The sequence below is a fragment of the Bombus fervidus genome, chromosome 5 (genome assembly GCF_041682495.2).
Source record: "Bombus fervidus isolate BK054 chromosome 5, iyBomFerv1, whole genome shotgun sequence".
NCBI lineage: Eukaryota > Metazoa > Arthropoda > Insecta > Hymenoptera > Apidae > Bombus > Bombus fervidus.
In genome coordinates, this window is record NC_091521.1 from 11,757,170 (window position 1) to 11,778,299 (window position 21,130).

The window sequence follows — 21,130 nt, forward strand, 5'->3', positions numbered from 1 at the left end:
AACAATATGCCTACTTATACAGTGACAAAAAAGAAGGGCAGTTTTAGAAGAGCTTTTAAATATTATTCGTATAGATTATTTTGAAGATACAGGGTGACTGAAGCTCGAATCTGGCAGCAAGTTATATACAAAATGCTAGTATCCAATAAGGGTTAATAATTTGGTACGTAACATACAGTGTCTACAAAAAGTATTGGTACATCGTTATATTTATTATAGCATTTACATACTAATTAATAACTAGGTCCGAGTATATCAACATTTCATTTAGCAGCACTCTCACAGCATTACGAAATATACAGAACTTGATGAAACACGCTTCATTAGAAAATAAAGGTGTGCGCCAATATCAATGAAGCGGTTTTTTTAATAATTTCTATATTTCATTTTCACAATAATAATCTTTCCTTTCGTTGTCGTATGAAAATACATACTGCTAAATAACGCGAAATTGAATGTATTTGAACCTAATCGATATATAAACGTTATAGTGTCTCTTTGTAACCACTGCATGTGTACGTACAAAAATGTGTGACTTACCATCACCCACCATGTGAGCGCAGACTTCGGATCCCTTGCCGAACACCAGCTCGCACTGCTTGTTCACCGAATAATCTTCGCCAGGGAGTCTTCTCGGGTTCTCTCGCACCATCGTGTTATCCGGCCTGTCCAGCAAACAGTTTCCGTTTCCGGCCCTTGAAATAAATTTCACCAAGTTTGAACAGGTCCATCCGAGGGGAGGCTCTTGAATCATTCGCCGGTCGAATTTTTGTCAGAAACGGACAGGATCCAAGAGATGTGCGGCGGCCGGTCATTCAGAAATGCAGCGGAACCGGATTCCTAAGCGAGGAGTCGTCTTCTTCAGGTTGTTCGCAGAAAAACTCGCGGCACCGGCTCTCGACCCGATCGAATCGAATTTAGAATTGTTCTGAATGGGAGCACCGGCTTCCAATTCGGCTAGCTTTAGTTTCGTAGCGGGTGAATATCGCTATTTCAAATACTAGCAAAACGCGTTATTTTCTGCCTCGTGTTGTGACAGAGAACAAACTCCTTTTGACTATTCGACGCGGGTTACATTTAAGCAAAGACACAGTGTTTTATCGAAGATCGATAAGCAGAGTTTTCGACGCCATACAAATGATTTCAACAACGAAAAATATACAGTGACGTGTAAAGATCTTGGGAGGTAGGCTCCTTTGGTTACGGTCTAACTCTTTCGCCGCGGGTTAAAGCGATAAGGTGTTGTAGTAACTGCATTTTCGTGATTCTGTATATTGCAATACCGATTTGACGATCTTACATCGTCCTACGAAATTTGGCGGCACTTTGCAAAATATTATACCGTATTATGTAACTTTTCACGTTCTCGCTGAATTTTACATGATTTTACACGACCTTGCCACGTGTTTTTACATCAACTTCATCGCTGAACTACATGGCCTTTCTGGGCTGGATCCGCATTTGCAGGAAAACGTGTGTTATTTTTTAAAACCACGTGCTTTTTTAATGCGATCATCGGTGGTCTGATGAAGAAAAAGGAAATCCTAACGAGGCTAACGAAGTCGCAGATGTATTCAAGGGTCAATCTGTCAGTGTCACACTTTTCAAAATGAAGACGGTTTAGTGGTTCGTCAAGGTAATGACTGACTCACTCGAGGAACTCGGTGACGTAGTGCCGGGAACATTTCGACCATTCCCACGGGCGAGTGTTGCCGTCCAGCATCCTCGACATTATGTTGTGCGCACCAGACCGATTTCTGAAGGAGGTACATTTCACGTCGTCGTCGTGGGGCATGCTCAGCCTAAAATCCAAATTGGGTATCAATATTATTCGATGCAGATTTTTAGAATAAATATAACGCTCATAAAAATGAAAACTACAAGTGAGGAAGTAATTTTTAAGTTTCATAAACCGTTACCTAGTCCCATATTATACGTAAAAGTTAGTTTTAAATATTAAAAAAAATGTTGATTTTCATAATATGAGTTATTCTGCTGATATTATACCAAATCTCATAATATCAATTTTTTACATATTAAAATACCCTCCTTCAGCCACAAGGTGATATAAAAACCAGAATATACATCTTTTTAGTGGAATTAGTATTAAACGATTAAAGCCGTATATTTAAGTCATTTGTGTTATGTGTATACGTAAATATAATAATAAGTGTAATAAATAGTATTATAATTATAATACTATTTATATATATATAAATATAAATATATAATATATATAAATTATAATAATTATAATAAATATAATAAATAATAAGTTGATAAAAAACATGTGTTATAAGTTATATTAAGTATATGTTAAAGTTAAGGAGAAGAATAGTTAGTTCGGTGATTTTAAATACAAGAATTGGTGATAATTCAGAGTTAACGACGACGAGTTAACTCGACAATTGAATGTTTTATTTTTCGAACTGAAATTTTGTATTTTATATTTGTTAGATTTCTAATCCCTAGTAATTTTACTCACACGTGGCCAATCTCATGAGCGATTGTGAATGCAGCAGCCAGACCATTGTCTTGAACGATAGCGCAGGAGGATCCGGGCATGCACATTCGTCCAAGCTCAGCCAGGCCCAAAGTGTCGCAGCTCATTTCGTCGGAATTGTGACACAGATTTTCCCTGTAAAAGTTTTGTTTTATTTGAAATCATTCCCATTTCTTGGAAATACCATAAGTTCAACGATTTCATAATTCGATAATAGATATAGAAATAAAAGATTGTATACATTTTTAACAAAAAATCTATAAATTTTCAAGAACGTATTCTTGGTAAAGAAAAAGGAACAAAAAAATACAAATAAAATTCTGTTGTTTAAAAAAATTACAGTTTCCATTGTCTTGTTACAAGTAAATCCACTTTATTCGTGGGTCTAATTACTCAAGAATAAAACTCGTACTCTTGTGAATTATTACTGTTTTTGATGATTACGAAGATACACACCAGAGTATTAGTCCATCCTTAGATCTTGATCAAGTTCGCTAACGAAATGTTAGAAGATTTTTCTTAAATGAGTTTATTATATAATTTATTTGGAAGCCTATATACTACAGTCTCCAGATACATTTAGACAAAGAAGTTACAAGTAACAAATACATACCTGGTTAAAAGGAGGGCAGTGTCGTAATGTCCTGGTGACGATGCGCTCGGATTATTGCTTTGCTGCCATCGACAGAATTTGTTCAACATGTCAGTCGCTGCGATTCCTTCACCTTTGGTACGTCTAGCTCCAAATATCTTCTCTATCGGCACGATATTCATCACCGAAATGCTTATGGGGTTTCCAATTGACTGATCTTTGTAGATTAGCGAGACCTGTGAAAAGGAAATGATTTTAGTATTATTTTTATGCATAACTTTTTTACTGCATTGGAATCGTCACGTTGCCTTAAGTAATCATCTTCAGAACGAATGTAAGTAATTGTGAATAACAATCAGATAATCGGATAATTTTTACTCCATTCTTATATTATATTTGACGATAAAGTATCATATTTTCCGAAAATATTTCAACTCTTTTCTCTGAAACAGTAAGTTCTTCTGCTAAAAAGATCCTGCCTGTTTCTCTTTATTTGATTTATTCGTCGGAAGCATTTCATCATTGGGACCAGAGAAATCAACAGAAATGATGTGTAGTTGCGTCGAATAATTAACCAGAAAAGAGGGAAAAGCAGTAAGTGTGTTTTAAATACGAATATTAAAAGGTTTCTGATTTATGTTCTCGTTACGATAACGTTCGGTGATTACAGCATATTAAAACCGTATCACGCAAATCCTCGTTTCTCGTCGCTTCCCTTAGCTTTCTAAACGCGATAACAGTTTATAAATTACTAGACCAGAACCGTCGTTTAACAAATAATAAATCAGCGTAATCGCGAGTACAGGGAAGTTCGAGAACTACTTTCCAGATATCCGAGTTATCTAAACGCCTGCAATGGATTTCCCCCTTTTTCAAGTAATTTTTCCAGTGCAAGTTGAAGGAAACACTTGTAATCCCTTGTTTTTATTTAATTCCACGCTGTCTTACATTTTCTCCAATGATTCGGCTTCAATATTTTTAATATTTAAAAATTATTCTTAATTTTCATCAGCCCCAAACACGTAACGATGCTTATGTCAGTCATTATAGTAACACGTCCGACAACAGTGAAACAAACTGGACTTTAAATTAAAATTTTTTCAATCAGTGAGATACCTACGTATCCCATCCAACAAGATACAACAACGACTTTTGACAAAGGCGAGTTCGATCGCATTCTCGATGAGGCGTTACGCTAACAAATTTCATAACGAAATAGGTAACATTTTATAAAAGATCAATTTAAAACTATTGAGATACGTATAATTTTGTGTGCTCGACTAGATTAGCCGCGTCGTAGTGACAAACGCGTCTCGAAAAACAGATGAATGCAACTGTTCCGTTGGCAGTGTGGCACTGAAGATGGTGAGACAAAGAGAGTGCCGAGACGCGTGCAAATGTATATCGACGGAGATCCTGCAAATCGTTTATTAAATAAATCTAAAACTACTTTAATATAAATTCCAAGTGTAATCTTAGTGTTCCTTTACTTTTATTTCCGCGATTAAGATCCACAGTTCTGAACAAAAAACTAACACAAAATTGTAAAATTGCAAAAGACAATTATTACCAAATTATCGCGCAGGACTCGGGTCAGTTTAATATTTTCACTTGTAGAAAAGCGACACGTTTTCGTCGTTTGATAACGATGGAATAATGATTTTTACAAAGGCGAGGTCGATTGCATCTTTGATGAGGCGTCCGAAAAGGAAAGGGCGAGGCTCATGCAGAAGAACAGTACCGGAGACGAGACGCGAGCAAAACGAGGATATAACCGTGCATAAACAATGCGAGACACAGTCGACTCTTAATTAGTAGCGTGTCTCGAATCTCAACCGACATCGCCCAATCTTCATGGAACGAATCCGTGGGACGGATGATAAAACGCGGAGGATGCGTGGCTGCTTTTCGATTACATCGGTCAACCTTACGTCCTCTTCCTTGCTTTTTAATTACACGCTACTTATTTGACGTTCCCCGCTGTCTTTTCCTTTTTTTTCTTCTTTGCGTTCCGGTTGACATGCGAGCAAATAACTCGGATACATCGGTCGATGTCGATCGCGATCGCCAGTTGTACTTCGTAACTTCTGTTTGCTACTTTCACCATTGTCACGCGTCTCATTGTATTGGAATATTTATATAGATCGCAGATTGGAATTCGAGAAGTTTGGTCGAAGAGTTTAACAGTTTGCAAGTTAGAAAATCTGCGAATTCGAAGGATGGAAATTTGGAAATCGAAGGTTCGAATATCTCAAAATTTGAGCATTCAGATATTTGGAAATGTGAAAGTTTGAAGGTTTCGGATTTAAGTAAAAATCAATTAAAAATTTCGTCTTTTTGTATAACTGTCAAATATCGTTTTTACTGTACCACAATTGTGTTTTTAGTACTACAAACGTAATACTTTGAATATCATCATTCTTTATTTTATTATTATTAACATGTATTTCCTGTACAAAGTTGACCTAAAGTTCCTATACCTAATATCATAAAATACGATAAATCTTGAGAAATAATAATTTTCCAAACCATCCATCCTGAATTTTTCGAAATTATCCAAAAAATTAGTCGAAGAGTTAGCAAACACACCCATTATAGAATTAATGCAAGGAAAATTTGTACAAGGAAATTCTACGAATGCCTAAATAAAGGAAAAGTAAAAATATTCAGATTCGAACACCATCGTCCACTCTCGCCCATCCATCAAACAGTCATCATCCGCATTAAACAATTTCTTCCCCGCTTTCCAAATCCATTCACTTAATCGACCAAAGCGACTCGAACTAATCTTCGTCTCCTCTTCCTACATCGTCTGTTATCCGGAATGAACTGACTCGTAACTGCACTATAATGATTCATTACAAGAGACCCGACTGGACAAGCTGGTGGAAAAAAGAAGACAGAGATAATTCCTCGAGTCTCATGGCAATGGACGATGCCAGAAAATCTTCGTTCGACCGATTAATCGCGAGTTGTCTCGAACTGAAACGAACTTTATTAGATGAAACGAACCACGGGCCTGATGCGTTCAATTGGAATAATTCTTTCGACGTCCGGATGATGTGTTACTCCGGCTACAATTTCTTCTAGGGAATTTACCGAGGAATAGAGCAGAACGATTACAACAGATTCGTTCACGTCAGAATCGTTTGATAGCTGGTAATTGATTGATTAAACGCGTGCAAGCTTTTCTACCAAGATATAACGCGATTTGCGTGGTACTCGAGCGACTTTTTGCTTTCATCGTGTTTCGACATGACTCCCTTTGATAGGCCATGGACGTTGGTGAATGGATCTATGAGAGATTAGAACGACGAGTGTCGGACAGGTGTTGCTGTTCCAGGTGTAAGCAACTCTGTCGATCGTTATCTGTTTGAGAATCACACGGTGAAAGCGAAACGAATTAATACTACGACTACCTGAGCAATCGGGACGATTAACTTGTCACTCTTTCTGCAGCTATTTTAGAGGGTTCTATGGTGGAGATTGGAGAATTTGAAGGTTTGAAATTGGGACAGTTAGGAAATTCGTAGGTCTGCAGATTCGAGGACTTGAAAAGCTGCGGATTTTCAGGTTCGCAAATTTCAAACTTGCGAGAGTTCGGCAGTTCGAAGATTTGGAAATTTAGAGATTTGGCAATTCAGAGATTCTTAGAGTTCGAAGGTTTGAGATCGGAAGAAAGTGGATGGTTCGAAAATTCGCAGAGTTAAACATTCAAAGAACTGGGAATCCGAAGCAGCGAAATTGGAAGAATTTGAAGAAATCAATGGTTTGAAAACTTCAAGAATTAGAGATTTGAAGGTGGAAGAATCGTAAAAATTTGAAGGTTTGAAAATTCACAAGTTTGGATACCCGAAGATTGGAATATAAAAAGGAATTTAAAAATAATACTTTTCATAGAATATCAAGACTTAGGAATTCGAAGGTCTGTCTGAGGAAAAGTAGATAGAGCGGATATTATCGAGATAACGTGGGTAGTTTTGGATTCTTTTTCGTGGTCGTTGCATTAGGTGTGACTGCAGAAGTTTGGAATTTGCTGTGCATTGCGTGCACGCGTTTGGATATTTCACTGATTGGTTTAAGTAGTTGGTAATTTAACAGTTGGAAGAAGAAATTACGTGAACTTCAAATAATGTTGGAACTGAAAATAGAAGAGTTATGTTGATTATTGAAAGAATTTTAGAAACTGCAGGTGCAAGTTCTACTTAATTTGAAACGGTAGATGTTAAAAGAAATCGATTAATATATATATATATATAAATAGAATTAAATAAAATTTTGATGAAATTGAGAAAATATAGTTAAATAAAATAAGGTAACTAGCATTTCTTTTCATTCGGATGCGTTTTAAAAATTAAGCGATATCCTGACTGAACTTAGATTCTATTAGATAAAAGTAACAAGAATTATGTGATTAAGTATGAAACTAGATCTTTTACGTCATTAGCGTGTAGTAGTTTGTACTTTAAAGAGTAAAAAAGTTGCATATCTTCGTCGCATATATTCATTGCAATATAATGACATAGCACTATAATCGTATGATTTACGACAGTCGAGTGTTACAACTTTGCGTAAGTCGGTTTGAAAGCAGGTAGAAAAAACTGTATTAAAAAAAGAAATAGTCTGCTGCGGCAAATAAATTATTTCTGCTACATATTCATTGGATTGCATGTCTTGCTCATAATAGAATCAATATGCTCGCGTTTAGAAACATAAGAAACCACGTCGATCTTTATATTTAATCGGTTTCATATAAATTTGCGTACAAGTTACTGCAATGTTCTCTAATAATAAAATTTCAACGTTTCTCAACCTACCAATTCGATTAACATAATCATCTCACAAGGGAAACAATATTTCTCTTTCATAACAACAAACTATTCCACTTCTACCATTTTTCCATCGCATGAAAACTTGCATTCGATCAATCCTGTGATTCACCATAGCATTTTATTCATTATTATATTGTTTTATTCCAAGTAGGTATTTTCAATTTACAGATTTATCGCATTCCATCGCTTTCTACTTGCTACGTTATTGTAGTACCGAATTTCTGCGATAGGCCGATACATTGCCGCGATTCTACCGTTGAAACTGGTCACTCGGCCGATCAATCTTCGCATCAAGATCGCAAAGAGACACGCGATAACGCGAGGAAAAAGGTTGGAAAAGAAGCGTCTCTCGTTGGACCGGTTAGAGGAACCGACCGAGAAACGCGGCAATCGAATCGTGTCACCAGGAGATCGCAATGTCAGCCGTGCGCAAAGAGGCAAGTTTTTCATTTCCACATCGGAGGTGGTCAGCCGTGAGCGATGTCGCTTAAAGCACCGTTCACATCTACCACGATCCTGTCCCACACTGTACAGGTATGGTCAAATGGGTTATCCAGGCGACAAAAATTCATATTTATCGAGTAACAGCTGCCGACAGTTCCTCTTCTTGTTCACTTTTCGTTCATTGCGTGTCAGTATCGACCAGCTATTAGTAGACCACGGATTTTTATGCGAAATTATACTCTGACGAATATAATCGAAGAAAGAGAATAATTAAAAACAGAAGATTATTTAGGTCTGTAAATATTACAACTAGCAAACGAAGTATTTGCGCGTGAATATGGACAAACTATTCGTAGACCGTGGATTTTTATGTAAATTTATATTCCGACGAATATACCGAATATATTAAAAGAATAGAACAATAATAAATATATCGATCTCTAAATGTCATAACGAGCGAATGAAAATATATTTGGATATTAGAAATATCTTGCGAATGTATCATTCGAGTATTATCATCAGTATATTCCTTTCGAAATTTCATTGATACTGTAATGAGACCTGGCGAAGCTTTGACATAATTATACATAAATATAATTATAATTGTATATATTACGTTATCATCTTATATTATATTGCCTTATCACCGTATTTATTTCATTTCGTCATCCCTTATCAAGTAAACATTTCAATTACTTGTTGTTAATTTCCGACGGAAACAAAGGTACCAGACTGTAACGAACAATTCTTGCAATTGTTCTCCTTATAAAGGAACAAAATTTCAATTACAAAGTGTTATAAGCTCAATGAAAAATTGAAGCCGACTGTGTACCGTATTTTCTCTGACGCGTCAGACTAAACAATAGACCTATACTACTTAAGTGTCAGACATTAGACGTATGCTGCTCAAGACCAGACCAAAATTCCAAGTATAACGATAAAACTTACAATATCCTGTATCATATTTCATATTTAATGTTGCATCGCTATTTGTACAACTCTGAGCTCTATATTTCAATTAGTCTTTCGTTAATACGTTGGTAATTATCGAATCGCGTAGCGTTCTTCCGTCACGAGATAGCTAGACAGGGTGGACGCAGTGCATCGAGCATAAATTTGCCTGAAACTCGGTCAATCGTCGATCGACGTTGTCGAGAGTACACGGTGAATGCTCCTCTACGCGACACGCACGGGGCCTCGTGGATGGTGTTCCGTTGCTCTCGTAATCTTATCGAGCGGTCGTAACGCGGCTTAAAGCCATGAAGTTTTAATGGTTTTCGAGATTGGCTGCTTAAGTGATTCTTACGGCTGAAGAAATAGAGAAAAGGAAGAAGATGGGTGGCGCGTGATTGTTCTGACTGTTAACTAGATCGTTTCTTACAGGCAAACTCGTCTTGTTTTCGCGTACGAGATGTTGCGTTTGTTGAAGAGAAATTGTTTTCTCGTGTTAAGCCGAGGCTTAATAGCTTCTTTCTAGCTAATTAGGAGTTTCTTGTCTCTATACTTGTTCCACGGAATCATTGAAATGCATCGAGTCGATAGAATAAATTCAAATTTCTTTCTGCTCTGGTCACGTTTCTAAAAGTGACAATCTCGTTAGACACGTTCATGAAACTATGAGACTGTTAGGATTTCTCATGTATGGGGAAGTTTAGAGGCACGGTAGTGAACAAAATACGCGTAAGACAAAAATATATAAAATATCCGAAATATGATACCTTATGACTTTCAGCGGATCAAACAAATCCCCACGTACGTTCTATTAGGTCGTCCGAAAAGTTTCTTTCCTTTTATAAGGAAATAATGGATATACAATATTTTCCGTTTTATATTATTTTATCGAATTACATATGATCTATTTTGTTCTTTCAAAATAAAGATCACAACGTTCGACAGATTAGGTTTCATGTTTGTATAGAGATGCATCGTTGTAAAAGACGTGTCTGTAAAAGAAAGATACTTTTCGGACAACCTAATACCTTCTTAATTATGTTCATAAAAATATGAAATTCCTATAAATATGTACAGTTCAATAATATGTTAGAGTTTAATAATACATAAGAAACGTCCAAGCATTTGTAAGAAATTTAAGAATGCAATAACATGCAAAAGTAAAATATCTAAAATATAGTATCTACTTGTTCCGACGTTTAACATTATTTACCCTTATTTCTTGAATTAGATTCACCACAACATGAATTTGCATAAAATTTCTTACTCCACTAATAACCAATAACGGACCACCCTGCACGTAATCCTCTCTCTCCAAGCGACCAGAGACGATTCGTCGAGGATCAGGACCGGCCGCTCAACTTATCAAACCGGCGCTCGACGCGGTGTCAAATTAGATTTCATCGATTCGGCAGGAGGAAAAAGAAGAAGAAAAGAAAAAAAAAAAAAAAGAAAGAAAGAAGGGAAGGAAAGAGTGAATGAATATCAAAAGACGATCGACAGGCCGGAGACGGCTGATTGAATCGTTGGATGAATGACGGGCGTGGGCACGTGAAAGTGAGCCCCGGACGCTTCGTGGGATGTTGCCCTCTTCTCCGAGGTGTGGTCTGTCTCGCGTGGGATATGCAACCGACCGGATGGTAATGACCTGGTTGACAATCGCGAGGCTAACCGTCAAATTACATGAATCATTCATTTATCGATCAAGTCGATCGACTTCCCTCCTTCGAGCTGTTTCATCCTCCTCGACATTTTCCTGATCCTCGTCCGGGGACCGATTGATGGGGTTTATCATGGGTCTATGGATTTTTATTTGAACGGGGTATTTACGGGTTACGAGATTCGATCATATTTTTTTCAGATCGACGGTGTCTTGCGACATGTTTCTCCTTTTAGTGGTGCTTCTTTTCAACGATCCACTAATTTTTAATTATTCCACGTTTAGAATAACTATCGTACAGTTTTATATCTTTCGCGGATTCTTTACTTTGACACGAGATTCTTTATTTTGGTTTATTTCCTGAAAAGTTATTGAAGTATCGCTGGCCACCAGATTCATGGAACATCTGAATAAATTTGCGAATGATGTGGTTGCTCGATGTATTTAATTGTGAGATTCGATTTTGTATTTTACAAATCGAGGATAGCTTGTGAAATATCCTGAAGCTCAAGGCGATTCTGTTACATTGTTCGCAATGGTCGATCAATTCTGTTGTTCTACGCTTATTCATTGGCACAATTCATTGGTCGTCGAATCTTTAGAATGCTACTTTTATGGACTTTCTATTTAAAGAAATATATAATATATCAGTGATCGATACGTGCTAGGAAAAGAGGAGCTTTATTATAAGGAGACGAAGAGAAGGCAGATCGAATTGAAAACGACGAGCTGGCAGACGCGAAACACGGTTTATTAAATATCGGGAGTTGTTCTTAATGTATCTGTTGATCTTCCTATCTGCCAATAATCGATCTGTTAAATATTCGATCGAAATAATAAACACATTTGTAGGAAAGACGCTTTTGAAAAATCACATCGAACGAATCCGACAAAAAGGAAAATATCCGAAAATCCTTCGGATTTTACATCGGTGGAAGATCGATTCTAAGCAGTTGGTGGGATGATCGATTATATAATCGGCGATAGTCCAGGAACTTTAAATAGCGTAGCACGGATCGCGTGGGATGCGTCCTACTAAGTTGCTTTCGCGTACCAGCCGCTATACTTTTCTCCGGCAAACGTGAACCGTATACGTATCACCGTTGTAATTTATGCGCGTTGGTCTGGTTTTGCAAGCGGCGCCTAGCGGAGCCGACAAAACAGAGAAAATAAAGGTGGTTCGTTTCGCTGAGGTCTGCACGATTAGTAACGTTGGGATCAAGAGTTTCGCGAACACAATGATTCAGTATGCAGCGGAGAAAAAATGAAAAAAAAAGCAGACATTATATGATAATGTTGATTATTCGGTTCAACTATAGGGTATGGGGTTGTGCAGATTGTATTATAATATTATATAATATTATATCGCATAATATTGGATTATATCGTATAATCTAGCCTATATATACGTATATAAGAAGATTAGTCAAAATCTGCAACGTTCACATGTCATGTTTTTATGCAATGTTTTTTCTTCTCTTTTGTAACGCATGTAATTGGGTTTGACGCTTATGATTGAACCGAATCATCGACGTTACATAATATTATACCGTTATAGTATTATGTATTCAGCAAGGTTACAAGTAAGATAATAATTCTTAAAAGTTATCCTCGAAAGATTAACAAATTGTCAGCGTCGAGTCTTTCCGAAAAGAATTTTTATATTCATTGGTAAAACTTTCAAACGTTTCGCTCAACGAATATAATCGTATTGTATAACAGAGCGTTCGATAAATGTCCCACAGTTTTCACGAACTTTCTAAAAGTCTGGAACGCTAAAGAAATTCATCTCGAAGATAAATAATCTAATTTGTTTACAGAGAGTTATTTCGACATCACGGGCGTTTCTTTTACAACTCTACACCACGTGTACACACCTTGCAATCGAAACAAGGTTGAATTCTACGATACTGGACCAAACTACCTGGACGTTTTAATAACGAGTCGAATTCCAGGCTCCGATTGAGGCCGAAATGTCAACGTCGCGTTAAAGCTATAATAGTTAGGTAAGGTAGCCGCCCGCGAGTTGCAGATCGTATCGGTTCACCAGGATTTATAATAGTCAAGGTGCAACTTGTACTTTCTATTCTTTCGACGATGAATTTTACGCCTGAAGCAACAACAGCCGGCTCTGACCATAGCACGAAAATTTATGTCTTTAGAATATACGGCTTTTAAATGTCCGACGTCGCGGTTATCTAGCGATTCAGCTTCGTCGACAGATTGTATCCCCTTCAACAAGGGACGTCCATTATGTCAACCGATTGTACTAATCTTTCGCTACGTTAGGTCATTAACGATCAACCAGCGAATGATGCATAAGTTACATAAACGTGATATTACAAAAAACAAAAATTTACATAACTTACATTTAATGTAAAAAACGTATTAGAACAGCAGACATTTTACAGAGACTCGCGTTAACGAAACTGTGAATGCGCATTTCTTGAGAATTTGAGGATTCTCTACAGGATGCATATAATGTGCAAAAAACGTAGAAAATATTCAAAGTAGAGAATTTGTTATAACATTTAGCGATTAAACAAATCTCTACACAGATTCCATTTCTTTAATTATATTCATAGAAATATACAGTTGCATAAATATCTGCAGTCTACCGCACATTACGAATAGGAAGAGACGACGGCATCTTTCTTTATTTTCAGAAAATTAAACGAATATTCTGATTATTCACAATGTCAAATATAATGGACAATTTTTATTTTAGACCATTTTAATACGTAATATTTTAATAAAATTAAATCTCTTAAATATAATAATATATTTCAATATAGCGTTACAATAAATTTCTTTTACTTTAATATGATAAATTTCAATTTACATTCAATTTTAATTAAAATTTCGTGATCTCTGCGAAATACATATTTGTATTAAATATCGAGTAATTTCTAAATATATTCTCAGATTGGTTTCAAATTTGACCAACATAATCATGACAGCCGTGTCTCGCTACAGAGTTACTGAAATTTCAAAATACTTTATATAACATACATAAAATATACATAAAAGTTTTCCAAGTCAAATACTTTCGTAATCCACCTTAATATCTCGTTAGAAATTCGACTATATACGTGGTTGAGCTGATTAAAGATGACTAATGACCCTTTGGGGCAACGCTTGCGAAACATCCGACCCACGCGTGTTTCTCGCGTTAAAACGAAACTTTCCTAGCCGTTTTGGATACACTTGGACAGAGGTTGCTCGGGGCAAAGGTAATAAATTGGATAGATGGAGCGATTGGGGAGAAACTAGTGGGTTTCTCGAAGAGAAAATTGCTAGCGTGTCATTGAATTGGTGTTAAGACTGATGTACACCCCCGTTTATAAATATTAAGATTAGGACACTCCCTGACTCGCAGAAGATGTCATAATCGATCCAAACTACCAAAGAAATAAGATTTCATAATCAACAAAATGCTCAAGGAAATTATCAAGAGAAATTAATTTATCAGAATATGAGATGACAATCTGAGAATTTGTACAGACTGTTTGCAAAGATTACAAGAGGAACCTGATAAATTAAGAATTATATTTTGTGTTACGAAGTGATTAGGTTTCACGTATGTATAGGAAAATTATTATTTTAATATAATTATTATATTCATATTTATATACGAAACTCGTTGTATCAGAAAACAAGTAATATCGAAAGAAGGAAAAATGCCAATGGTAACATCTCCAAATCATCAAACAGCAAAATGACGCAATGAAAGAAACAAACTTCCGCCGAAAGTTGCTCCACGTTTCTGATACGCAAATTTACATCAGTTAAAATAACAATTGAAACAAATATGTGTCGATAGAATATGAACCTTGTGAATACTGCAACACCACTAGCGTTATCGAACATCTACTTTGCTACTGCAGCAAATTCTTTTCGAAAGAAATAGATCTTTTGCACAGTATATACAATAATTAATAGCTAATTATACATACTGATTAACAGCACTGACTAAAGTAACTATAGCAAATTAATAGCACGTAGATGCTAATTAAATATTCATATATTTATAGAATACACGTAATTGTAGTTAAAAGGATGAATAATAAATAAAAAAAAACCTGTCCTAAAAAAAAATTGGAATTAAATGATAATTAAGCATCTGATGTATTTAAGGAATTCTAAATTGCAAATCGTTGATTTTTCGAGCGATAATTGAATTAGTCTCCACAAACAGTTGCCGAGGCGGATGACTGATGATCGAAAGCAACCACGCTACTACCATTTCGGCATCGAAAATTAACTAGGAACACGGCGGTCGCATTAGCATAATATTTAACGCTCGCGACAGATCCTGCTGGCTTACAAGATCGATCATCCGAGGAACACGACCGCCGCGGTTTCGTGTATCATCCAACTTGGTACCCTATGCGTTTTTCTTTTTCGTTTCACCGAAACCATGCTCGAACAAAGTGATACACCCACGCCGGCTGTCGACCTTTGTCCCCTTTCTTCCCTCTATCTTCCCTTCGTTTTCTATTTCTTTTACCTTTTTTATTTTCAAACAAATGTCCCACCGATGCTCCGTAATAAATACTTGGTTCTTATACAGCGCGACCCATGAGAAAATCTTGTTCGTTTTCGAATGATATGATATATCTTGTTTTTGTTCCTTTTATTCTGTACTCTTTCATGTTTTGCTTACTTATTCTTAAGAGACAACTGACTCAATGACTTGTATTTTACAACAAGTAAGTGTACTTGTTTTTTATATAGGGTGGTATGTGGAACAAATATCTTATTTTTATTTAAGTGAGATAACTCTGTCTGATGGGATAATATTGACGTTTCTTAGTTATTCCTTTGGACTTTCGTTAATGCAGAAGCAGCCTTTTGCGCTTGAAAAGAAATTACCCAGGAAGAGTATGAGAATATCAAAGACAATGCGAATCGTGATAAAAAATTAACAAGACTGTAATCTTCTACGGATAATGCGAGTCACCGATTAAATAGAAAGAACAATCAGTAGTCCAAGAAGTCTTTCTACAGAGTCGAAACGATTATCTTGATAATAATTCACATTGTTGTATAGTTATTACCTAGTTATACAACTAAAAGTAAGAATATAAAAAAGATGTAAAAAGAAAAAGAAAAAAACGAGAATTAAAGTCTTACCGTGCTCATCAGGACCAAAATGTAATGGAGCAAACCCTCGCCGTGGTACCTCTTCATCTCCGCGTCTGCCGCCACCATGATCTCGATGAAATATTCACTTGACAAGGCTCTACGTGGTCTCCAAGTCACGGAGGGATCCGATTCCATTTCCGAGTCTTGGCTATACTCTTCGCTCAGATCATTTCGTCTTTGCTCCACGGAGTAGTATCTGTAACATTTTAAACGACCGCCTTCTTAGCTTTTGACACTGGAGAACTAGGATATTCCGGATATATCAAGCATTCGCACGGTCTCAGTGACTCATCCTGACTTATTGTCAACGTGATTTATCGTTAGGTCGAAAGATCATCTTATTTTCGAAGCTAGAAAATCCTTCTTTTAGAAGAGTATATCATCGAAAGCGAATTTATGGATCTTATTAATTTGTTCATTTTCTTCTTTCTACCGTCTATTGCACCGACAAAATGATACTAATAATCACCTTTAGTAACTATTCTAGTAATTACTATCAGTCCACGTAATATGCAGAAATATATAGAATACCCAAAATGTAGTACTCGTTACGATACACAATCTGGAATTCATTTTTTTTTAAATTACAAATTATAGAAATTTCGATCTCGTTTCAATCGTTCGAATTATAAAAATGAATTGAAAATATAAATATCTCAATCACCGTGTTCGTTCATATCGATTTATATTTTAAGATACAGAAGGGACGAAATAAAGGTTTGTACAGCGAGACACCAATGGAATGCTCGTGATGTAACATTAAGGTCTTAATTTCCATTTTCATACATGGAATCGCGATATGGACTCAATTTAAAATTCTGACTGGCTGGTAAGTTATTATTCCTCCGACTATTCCGCGCCCCATACTTCGCGAGAAAGCCGAGAAAGTTCGTTGAAAAGAAGGTGCAATTTTTTTCTCATTACTGCAACCGATGAACTATATTGCCTACCAAAAAGTACGCGAGACCATGTGATGTATGATTTCTTCTCATGACGCAAACAGGCAGGGATTAATGCGACGATCAGTCTCTGCCTGCGTTGAAAGTACTCATTTAGTAACTGTTTCTTGATGATAACTTACTGTCGTATCAGATATACTTCATTCAAACGTATCCTTAATTGACTATTTGTTACTACGGCCGAGTTGTTACGCCTGACAGGTAATTCTCGATGATATTGAAATACTTGGTGCGTTCTAATTTATTTGTTATTGTCTATAACGATTTATCAACGCGCAGCAGCTGTAAAGTGTCCGCATATATCCCCGCGTTCTTCGATCAAGAATTCTTTTAGTGAAACTTTGCGTTTCCATTTCCGCACAGAAATTTCTTTTAATCGATAGGTCTGCAGATATTTGCGTGACTAAGGAAATGAAACTTAAGCGGAGATTTGTCTTATTCACCAATACGTATCCAATCGTGTATTTGTATATTTCGTAATTGTTCTTCGATGGATGGTTAAATATTTTTAGCGGAAGCAGGTTCGATAATAATTTATTTAATTTATATTTCAAATTTTAATATGTACGACTTTCGTCGTTAAAATAAATTGGAAACCGAAATTAAGTTTCCTTTATAAGATTGAAAAACCAATCCATTTCCTCATCATCAATCATGATTACTGATTCTCTACGAATTTACAATATCCACAACTTTCAAATTACGGATGCAAACACAGTCTTCCCGTAAAATAACACCACTTACGATTCTTAAATTTCGAGCGACAGTCTCTTTATTCGTTTTTGTATTCGTCGTTGACCATCGTCAATAATAATCGCAGAGAATGCACAGCGTCTATAATTTTTCAATTATAACAACAAATCTGATTTCCAACAGTCATCCATCATCACCGATGTTTCGCAAGGCACCCTTCCATCTGTGTCTTCCTGGAGTTACATCAAATTGCGTTTAAGTCCGCCCGGACATCCTCGAGAGAGCTTACGAGCTAACGACCAATCAAAGAAGCAGCTTAAAAAGAAACGGTTGATCACCTCTCGTACCTGGCGTTGTTTCGTAAAAAATTTCGATGCCCCTCGGCTTGTCCCACGAGTTGCTCGTACACACGGCCGTCCCGAGAATCTTCTACGTTCTTTTCCTCGGTTAAAGACCTGCGCTTGCGGCGTCGACCATCAAAGTAAATTTTACCCCTCGACGACTCTTCCAAAATTGGAGTCGCCGCGTTGTCATCTGCGAACAAAAATCAAACATAAGTCTGATCAGTATCGAATATAAAAATATCGAACGAGAGATACAAAGGCGAGAATTTACGATAGTTTTTGTTTCACGAAAAATACAACCGTTGATTTATGTTGCGAGGTGTATTCAAGAGACGTTGGTTTCTCTTTGTTCGATCTTTACGATGATTTATGAAATAGAGAGATTAATTTATATGACGAGATATATAACAAAAGAGGAGCAAGATAGTTTGCTCTTGGAATAAATAATTTTCTGTAATTTGTAAAAAAGTGGTGTTCGTTTCGCCAGACCTTGTCACACTGCAACTAAAGAACATTTAGATGTATGATTTATAGAAACGTTTTATATATTGTGCAACGCAGAAAGGTAGAAATATTAGAATTAAGAGAACATACTAAATGTAAATCACGACTTTCGTTACGAGCTTCAAGATCTCAAATCCTGAAACGTAAAGTGGAAATTAACGTTTAGATTTTTGGATAATTTCTCGATTAAATCTATGGTGGGAATTTCGAATATCGGGCGTATGCAATGAAGTCATCTAGATAAACAGACGTTCTACTCCATCTCTTTGAAAAGTGACTTCCGTCTTCTCGCGGACGTAAACTATTAATCATTCGCGAGATGAAGAAATGCACGTTCAAAGTGATCGAGTAAATCTACGTCGTTAGAACATCTTTCCTTTCCAAATTGAAGCACTTATACATATAGGGAAATGCGTTTATAATGGATTTAATATAGAAATTTTAGCTTCATACTTTTATCGAAATTATGATTTCATATTTTTATAGAAACTTCGATCGAACATTGGTTCGTTGTTGCTATTCTTACGATATTCCCGAAGGAATTATAAATTATGTGGTCACACGAGGTTTCTCTAAAAATTCTTGAAGCTAATAAAAATTGTTTAAATAATTCTAATATCGTATAATCGGAAATAGAAGAGTATCAAAGATAACATCGTGATCTTACCATCTTGGAAATTATTCGAAGGCATCTTCCACTTTAGAATTCCAACTGTAAGACACGTCTAAGCTAGGCATTTCAAAAATTTCGGGAATATTAACTTACGTAATCTCTGAAAGCTTCGAAAGTAATAATATCCCGAAGTTCATAAAACTGCTGAAAATAATCTCTAGAACACAATCGTAAATCAATCTTCGAACGTTATTGGAAACACACTAGCCTATGTTTAATCTAATTATGCACGTGACTTCACCGCTCCATTTATTACGATAGTATTTCCTTCGAATTGAAATTTTTAATGCCGCGATTAATCGTCGACGACGAGGAAAACGGAGGAAAGTAAAGCACAAAAATGTCGTTGTTTCGTGGCACATAAGGAGCCAGTTGAATTAATCGAAGACAAAAGGGGAACTGTTCGCCGCGCAGCTGTGAGCATATCGAAGAATCTTCGCAATGATCATACGCGTCTAATTGAATGTGCAGTTGACACTTTGAGAGAAATCGATATTTTCATACCGCTTTGCTCGTTCCTCGATTCATCCTGACGTCCTTTCTGCCTCTAGATACTTAGCTCTTAAATCACTATACTTTGTACGTAAGTCTAATCTCGCGACGTCTCGATTTTCCTCTCGTTTTCTTATCGCTCAAATATTCGTATCGTTACGTACTCTGATACGAATTTTCAGATGCCGATGTTAACAGATGTTAACAAAAATTATAAGACATATTTAAGTACGTGATCTACAAAATGAAAAAAATTAATTCATTCACATTGCAAGATTTTGATAGATTTGAAAGAATTATTCATTACGAAACGGTTAAAATTTAATACGAAAAGATTTTTCTACGAAGCTAATCTCTACGTTAATTTCTATTGTTTTAAATGTTATGCATATAATAGGTATAGTAATTAGTCATTCACAAAGGGGAAAGAATTTTATATCAGTCGTTACATGCGCGTCGATGAATCACGGCCGAACGGTTGCTTAACGATTTCGTTAAATCGATTAAGCCTAGATCGATTAAGCATTCATCTGATCGTGTGTATGCACGCCTCATGGTTCCGCGTATAGAGATTGCTGTATTGATAAACAGCAATGTCTGCAGCTCGTAACCATGAAATGGAAACCATGAAATGCAAACCATTCCAACAGATTTCTACCGTATCACACGCTGTTTGACGTCTGAAGGATCATTCCAAGTTTACGTGATTCACGCTTTATTCAAGCCTTACTAAGTTTACTTTCTAACTAAATTAATTTCAGAAAAAGACAAATTATATTACATACTCGTACGTTGATTTTTCCATCAAGCGTATATCTGTAATAAATGTTTCTAACTTCTATACACATTTCATAGAAATTTGTTCTAAATTTTTGCAACGTCTTTAGCATAACCATAGTTATGTCTCATGGCCTTATCACAGCGCTAATGAAATTTCAAAATGTTTCGTATAACACACACAATGAATTAATAAAAGTTTACTATTGTATTCAAATACTGTCATTAGCTACTGCATATCGATGTGCAGTCATCATTGTTGCGTGTGCGTCGTGATCATCAATGTCCTGGCGGCATTCATTATTTTTTCTACGATTATTGATATTCTTGCAAGTACTTGCATAGTACAGATACTTTCGTTTCAATCTCTGAAACTAAAGTCTAAGTTATATACAGAATGTAACATGTGTTCGCGAGAGAAGGTTGTCCCTGAACAATTATTTGAAGTGTAAAAAGGTGATCGATTTATTTATTTATTCATACCGATCTCTCCGAAAATGGCGCTAAGTGTAAATTCAATGTTCGTAATAATTTTCTGAAAATATTGCAGTATACGAA

General features: G+C 36.2%; 1 protein-coding gene across 3 annotated transcripts in view; it reads right to left on the reverse strand.

The window, feature by feature from the left end:
- The window catches only part of LOC139987840 (A disintegrin and metalloproteinase with thrombospondin motifs 15), a 174,673-nt gene that overhangs the window by 12,584 nt on the left and 140,959 nt on the right, over window positions 1-21,130 (reverse strand). For 2 of the 3 annotated variants that reach the window (XM_072004573.1, XM_072004570.1), the window contains exons 7-12: window positions 18,130-18,316; window positions 16,119-16,326; window positions 3,117-3,331; window positions 2,486-2,638; window positions 1,653-1,802; window positions 541-695 (exon numbers count right to left, since the gene is read on the reverse strand). In XM_072004573.1, the coding sequence (XP_071860674.1) occupies window positions 541-695; window positions 1,653-1,802; window positions 2,486-2,638; window positions 3,117-3,331; window positions 16,119-16,326; window positions 18,130-18,316 (1,068 nt within the window). The remainder of the gene's footprint in view (window positions 1-540; window positions 696-1,652; window positions 1,803-2,485; window positions 2,639-3,116; window positions 3,332-16,118; window positions 16,327-18,129; window positions 18,317-21,130) is intronic. The other variant, XM_072004571.1, reaches the window with a different exon arrangement.